The sequence below is a fragment of the Penaeus monodon genome, chromosome 13, assembly GCF_015228065.2.
Source record: "Penaeus monodon isolate SGIC_2016 chromosome 13, NSTDA_Pmon_1, whole genome shotgun sequence".
In the NCBI taxonomy this organism is placed as follows: Eukaryota; Metazoa; Arthropoda; class Malacostraca; order Decapoda; family Penaeidae; genus Penaeus; species Penaeus monodon.
In genome coordinates this window covers 3,276,830-3,284,329 of record NC_051398.1, presented here as the reverse complement: position 1 = coordinate 3,284,329, position 7,500 = coordinate 3,276,830, and the positions used below count along the sequence as shown (strand labels likewise).

Genomic DNA, 7,500 nt, shown 5'->3' with positions numbered 1-7,500 from the left:
TTACTGTTAATATCATCAAGATAATGTTTGTTGTTATTATTATCATTGTTATTACTATCATTGTTATTATTATCATTGTTATTATTTATTATTATTATCTATTATCATTATCTATTTTCTATTACTATCTTCTTTTCTTCTTCTTCTTCTTCTTCTTATTGATATTATTATTAGTAGTATTACTATTATTACTATTAATGCTATTATCGCTTTTATTGTTTTATCATCATTGTTAATATTGTTATTATCATTACTATTATCATCATTATCAATATTACTGTTTTCATCATCACCTTATCTCTATATCACTATCACTATCATCCTTTCTAATATCGCCATCATCACCAGACATGATTATGAATTCACATATTTTATGCTAATATTACAACTCTCTCTCTCTCTCTCTCTCTCTCTCTCTCTGTCTTCTCTCTCTCTCTCTCTCTCTCTCTCTCTCTCTCTCTCTCTCTCTCTCTCTCTCTCTCTCTCTCTCTCTTCTCTCTCTCTCTCTCTCTCTCTCTCTCTCTCTCTCTCTCTCTCTCTCTCTCTCTCTCTCTCTCTCTCTCTCTCTCTCTCTCTCCATAACCACATCATAACCGCACCACAATATTTTCTAATCTACAACTCTCTCTCCCCCCCTCCCCCCTCCTCCCCCCCAGCCTTCGCCTCCTTCGCCGGGAGTGATTTCTGTGCAATTTGGTTCATGAACAGAAAATTCACACTTACGGCCTCCGCCATAATGCTCATTTTCCCGTCCTGTTTGAAGAGGATGGATGCACTGAGGTTCCTGAGGTAAGGTGTTGGGTGTTGGTGGTGTTGGTGTTGAGTGGTGGTAATTTGGGTGGGTGTTGGTGAGGGTGGTGATTGGTGATGAATGGTGTTGGTGAAGGTAATGAGTGCTGGTGATTGGGGTGAGTGTGGTGATGAGTGTGTGAGGTGAGTGGTGAATGGTGATATGTGTTGGTGGAGAGAGAGTGATGAGTGTTGGTGATGAGAGTGATGTGTGTTGGTGAATGTTGGCCGTGAGCGTGAGGAGTGTTGGTGAGTGGGGTGGTGTTGATGATGGTGAATGGTGATGTGTAATATATACAGTTAACGACAGTGTTATAATCAATCGTGATATTATCTCAATACCTTTCTTTTACCTATATATCTACACGTTTACTTATTTTTTTTTTATCTATCTCTAATTACCTATTTTATCCTCTTATTCCCCCCTCCCTCCCCCTCAGTTACGCCGGAGTCCTGACCATATTCTACGTAACAGTAATAATAACAGAAGAATACTATACTGGAGGGTATGCGAGACGGCCGCTTGAGATATATGATGCAGACTGGGTTCAGGTATGTTATGCCTTTTATTTCGTTAGTTCATCACCTGTGTTTTTATTATTATTGTTGCTTTTGTTATTGTTATTGTTATTGTTATTGTTATTGTTATTGTTATTGTTATTATTATTGTTATTATTATCATTATCATTATTGTTATCATCATCATTACTATTATCATTATTGCCTCCCCACCATTCCTAAAATTCTTAGCCTCCCCACCATTCCTAAAATTCTTAGCCTCCCCACCATTCCTAAAATCACCATTCTTAGCCTCCCCACCATTCCTAAAATCACCATTCTTAGCCTCCCCATCACCCCCACCTTATTGCAGATGTTCAACGTCCTGCCAACCATCTGCTTCGGTTACCAGTGCCACATCAGCAGCGTGCCAATATACTCGTGTGTGAAGCAGAGTCAAGCTAAGTCGACGTGGAAGGTACGATACATGTTATTTTGATCGTATATATGTAAATTAGATGATAAAGAGTCATGCCAAAGCTACGTGGAAGGTACGACACAGGTTATTTTTATCATATATATGTAAATTAGATGATAAATGAAGATGGAAATAGGTATAGGTTTATGTAGATGTGTGAGTTTATTAGTAGTGTAAGGATGAGGATGAGGATAAGAAAGTAATGTCTGGATGTAAGTATAGGGTATACATAGTATAGGTATAAGGGTGAGGGTGAGGGTTAAGAAATGAAAATACAGGTATAAGTAGAAGTGTATTTATAAGTAGTATAAGTAAAAAAAATATGAAAATATCTATAAGTATATATAGTGTAAGTAAAAAATATGAAAATATCTATAAGTATATATAAGTATAAGTAAAAAATATGAAAATATCTATAAGTATATATAGGTATATAATACTATACGATACCCACAGTGCACCTTAACACCACCCCCGCAAAAGCGCTACACACAACCCCCTTCCCCCACAGGCCTGCACAGTAGCCATCGCCGTGTGCCTGTTAGTGTACACCGTCTCGGCTAACTACGGTTACCTCACCTTCGGGTCTCTGGTCAACACGGACGTTCTCCTGTCCTACGAAGCAAGACGCCCTCAGGTCCTTGTGGCTGTGGTGCTCCTGGCGGTCAAGTCGTGGACGACCTACCCGATCTTGCTCTTCTGTATGAGGTGAGGTTTTGTAATTCACTATAATTTATGAATTATGTATAATCTTATAATTCTATCATAATCCTTACGATCTTCTTTTACCTATGTCCATTCTGCCTCGTATTCCTCCTGATCCCTTGCTTTCCCTTATAATCCCTTATACCTTATATTCCACACGATCTCTTTCTTTCCCTTCTAATCCCTTTATAATTCCTCGTATTCCTCATGATCTCTTTCTTTGCCTTATAATCCCTTATAATGCCTCGTTTTCTTCATGATTCCTTTCTTTTCCTTACAATCCCTTATGCCTTACAATCCTTATGATCCCTTTCTTCCCCTCACAATCCCTTATAATGCCTGGTGTTTCTCATGATTCGTTGCCTCGCCAGGGAGGCTGTGAACGACATGTATCTGCGAGTACGATCACTCCCGGAATCGGCTGCCGAGAAGGGGGAGCCGACGAGGAGGAAGGTAATGAATCTGATTTCCGAGTTCACGCTTTTTTTCCTTATTTATTTATTTATCTATTCGTTTAAAAAAATCTGGCTTTAGAAAGCGGAGAGAAAGTGGGATTAACGTATTGGTTAAATCTATGTGGAGATAAGTAGTGTTCTGATGTTGTTTTTGCTGTTGTGGATTATTTTTGGTATTGTCATTATTATTATTGATATTATTAATATTATTATTGTCATTATTAATATTATTATTGTCATTATCTTCATTATCCTCCTCCTCTTCCTCGTCGTCCTCCTCCTCATGATGATCATGATGATCATCATCATCACCTTTACCCTCACCCTCACCCACACCCTCACCTTCCTCCTCCTCCTCCTCACTCTCCTCTTCCTCCTCACCCTCCTCCTTACCCTCATCACATCTTCACTTCTAACATCCCACCATTCCTCTCCCTACCACCCCCACCCCCTACCATCGACCACTTTACTCTACTACTCTACTCCCCGCCCATTCATTCATCCTGCCCATTCATTCACCAACAGCTGATAGCGATAGCGTTGTGGGGTCTCACCGTCCTGTTCGCTGTCTTCCTCCCTAACATCGGGATCGTTATGAAAATCCTCGGGAGTCTGGCTGCCTTGTTTATCTTCGTCTTTCCGGGTGAGTTTCCTGCTTTCCTGGTGGGTAGATAGGTATGGGTAGGTAGAGAGATGGGTAGGTATATACTCGTGTATTTGGAATTATGTGTATGCATATAAACAGAGAGGTAGATAGTTTTTCATAGCAACTGGCTTTGTTTATAAATGGTCTTTGTTAGATTCATTGCCTTGTCATGATGTTGATTAGCCTATGCAGACAGAAATTAAATATCTACATATATGTGTGTATGTTTATATATATTTCTATCTCTCTATCTATCTGTTAGCTATCTGGCTGTCTCCACCTATCTATCTATTTATTTGTCCATCTATCTATATGTCTGTCTATCTATCTCTCTATCTACCTCTATCTATCTACCTCTCTATCTATCTACCTCTATATCTATCTACCTCTCTATATATCTGCCTCTCTATCTGCCCTTCTATCTATCTGCCTCTCTATCTATCTGCCTCTCTATCAATTAATCAATTAATCAATCTGTTAAACAGGCAGTCAACCAACCAATTAATTCTCCAATTCCTTAAGTAACCACCTTCTCAAACGACTCACTTTTCAACCTTTTTTTCAGGTATGTGCGTCTTACAAGTCGCGGACGAATTCGTGCCGAGTCGCAAAGTCGCCTTTGACACTTGGAAAAAGCGAGGCATGGTGTTGGCCGGGTCACTATACCTCACTGTTGGAGGATTTGCCTTCGGTCTTGCGCTATCTTTGGGTGTGGAGGGTCTCGTTAGTCCGGAAGTCCCTGTGTCGGCTTGTGGGGTATAGTGATGGTATTGTGACAGGCTAGGGGTGAGGTATAGTGAGAGGGTGTGGTATAGTATAGTGAGAAGGTTGGGTAGGGTATAGTTAGAGGGTTGGGTAGGGTCTAGTGAGAGGGTTGGGTAGGGTATAGTAAGAGGGTAGAGTCCGGTATAGTGAGATATGGTATAGTGAAGGGGTGTGGTGTGGTTTAGTGAGGGGGTGGGGTATGGTGTAGCGAGAGGGTTGGGGTATGGTATAGTGAGAGGGTGATGTATGGTATAGCGAAAACTGTGGTGAATGGCGTTTGTGGTTGCTTGTGTGATTATGAGCATGTTACTGTGTTAACGTGTGCTTCTGTTTTAACTGTGTGTGTTTGTTTGTGTGAGAGAGAAAGGATAGAGATAAAGAAATAAAGACAGAGATAAAGATATAATATGAAAGGTTATATATAAAGATTTCACCAAATTATATACCTGTATTTAGAAATTGCAGTACTATTTCCACATAGATGCACTCAAGCAGAGCATATGTTCTTTGTGATTATTCAGTTGTTGAAGCCAATAAAGGTATGATTTTAGTCTGCATTTGCTTTACCGAAATCCATGTACATTTGGTTTCGTTCGTAAAAATGAAGATATATATATATATATATACGTATATATTATATTATATATATATATATATATATATATATTATATACGTATATACATATACATATGTATATGTATATGTATATATATATATATATATATATATATATATATATATATATATATATATATATATATATATATACATATATGCACACACACACACACACACACACACAACATACAGAGAGAGAGAGAGAGAGAGAGGGAGAGAGAGAGAGAGAGAGAGTAACGTTTGCCCTGAAACTGAATATATTGTAGTGCTGTGGTTGACTAATATTTCCACCACTGGGAGAAGACTGCGAGCACCACAGGACTCCCACTAGTATGTACTAAATCAAAGACCCACACTTAATGCGAGCAGACCACGTCCTCTATGGCCCTTCACTCTGATTCGTCAGTATATACTTGCTTTCGATCACCAAACATCATTGGATTATGTTTGAAATACTATCTGGTATGTAACACAACCAAAACGGGCACATAACACAACGAGAACAGATTAGAACACCATGAAATCCTGTAACACACTAGGCATAATAGAGAACAACAGTGATTCACGTTTTTACTTACTGAAGGAACGAACTGTAGACCCAAGGCTTCAGGACTATATTTGTACTTAAAGAAACCCCCTTCCCTTATTGATAAATAAGCCTCAAATTTCCCACAAACCTTTCTTTGATATATCCACGTATATCCATCTCTCAACCTGAGTATCTTGGTCTCTAATTAAAGGAACTGCAACAGGTGTCACGCGACTGTTCAGACCCCTTTGTATAATCCAATTAAAGGTGCTGAGGTCATTGCCTGTGATGAGTTGTATCGCCTTGGCCAACGCTGTATAAAATATTAAAGTACACTGTATTCAGAAGTGAATGTCAAATCTTTTTTTTTTACATATACACTACTGGTGTATACATCGCGGCTGAATGTGTTAAATTAATCAATATATATCATGTATTTATATACGTATACACACAGATACACACAGACACACATATATGCAATTGGACAGTTTGATTGCATGATAATAAGAAAATATAATATTGATTAATCTAAAGATATTACCTAAGGTAATGGCGACGTTACTAGGAGCATAGAAATTGAAGAATATATTTTTTGGAGAGAGGAAAAAAAATCAGGAAAAAGTAGTCATGAAAGGAACGTTACATGCGAATCATAATGACTTAAACATTTTCATAAAAGGGGGAGCGGGTGCCTATAATTGGCCAAGTACAGTTTAACATGATTGCGTAAGTGATATAATTCGCACACGAGATGCATAGTAATATCGCTCACTTCAGATTTGCAACGATTTTTCTGTGTGAAGTTTTCTTTGTCTTTTTCTTCTCTCTCTCTCTCTATCTGATCTCTCTCCTCTCTCTCCTCTTCTCTCTCTCTCTCTCTCTCTTCTCTCTCTTTTCTCTCTCTCTTCTCTCTCTCTCTCTCTTCTCTCTCTCTTCTTTCTCTCTCTCCTCTCTCTCTCTCTTCTCTCTCTCTTCTCTCTCTCTCTCTCTCTCTCTCTCTCTCTCCCCCCCCTCTCTCTATCTATACATTACAGTATATACATATGTACTTCTACATAAGTGAATGAATAAATGGATAAAGGAATAAACAAAAATCTGTCTATTTATATTATCAATATTTTCTTGGTAATAGAGATTTTTTTTTTATCTTTCATTTCATAATATCTATTTTATTATTATTTTTTTTTTACTTTTCATTTTTTTCTACTTTGAATTTTTTTCTTTGCATTTTTTTTTTTATTTTTTTTTTTTTTTTTTTTTATTACTTTTCATTTTATATTTTGTTTCTTCCAATCCCTGTTTTCATTTTTTTCTTTATTATTTGTTTTCTTTTCTTTTTTTTCTTCATCTTCCCTTTCTCCCTTCTTTATTTTTCAGTCTGTCTTTATTATTTCTTTATTGCCCTCCTCCTCTTCTTCCTCTTCCTCCTCCTCCTCTTCGTCTTCCTCTTCATCTTCGTCTTCTCCCTCCTCCTTATCTTCTCCCTCCTCATCTTCTTCCTTTTCCTCTTATTCCTCTTCTTTCTCCTTCTTCCTCTTCTTTCTCCTTCTTCCTCTTCATATTCTCCCTCTTCCTCTGCCTCTTCTTTCTTTTTTCCCTCCTCTTCGTCCTCTTCCTTTACCTTTTCCTCCTCCTCCTCTTCCTCTACCTCCTCCTCCTCCTCCACCTTCTCCTCTCCTCTTCCTCATCCTCCTCCTCCTCCTCTCCTCTTCCTCTTCCTCCTCCTCCTCATCATCATCATCTTCCCCCTCCTCCTCCTCCTCCTCCTCCTCCTCCTCCTCCTCCTCCTCCTCCCCCTTCCCCTCCTCTTTCATAATGCAAATAATTTGAAGCAAATGAACCAAATTCTCGGAGGCAACAGAAGGCACATGGAGACTGAATTCCTATATTTTTTTTTCTATCTTTCTTTCATTCTTTCGTAAACTCCCGAGTGATGACTGCGCCTTCAAAACAGACGACTGCAATAACAAGCAAACAACACCAATTATGCATTTGGAATTTGCACTTATCATG

General features: G+C 38.5%; 1 protein-coding gene across 1 annotated transcript in view; it reads left to right on the top strand.

The window, feature by feature from the left end:
* Positions 1-4,425, top strand: part of LOC119580468 (putative sodium-coupled neutral amino acid transporter 7) — a 9,123-nt gene extending 4,698 nt beyond the window's left edge. The window contains exons 5-11 of the mRNA XM_037928618.1: positions 657-789; positions 1,230-1,341; positions 1,661-1,765; positions 2,277-2,473; positions 2,842-2,923; positions 3,451-3,568; positions 4,137-4,425. Of these exons, the coding sequence (XP_037784546.1) occupies positions 657-789; positions 1,230-1,341; positions 1,661-1,765; positions 2,277-2,473; positions 2,842-2,923; positions 3,451-3,568; positions 4,137-4,333 (944 nt within the window). The 3' untranslated portion in view covers positions 4,334-4,425. The remainder of the gene's footprint in view (positions 1-656; positions 790-1,229; positions 1,342-1,660; positions 1,766-2,276; positions 2,474-2,841; positions 2,924-3,450; positions 3,569-4,136) is intronic.
* Positions 4,426-7,500: the final 3,075 nt, after the last annotated feature.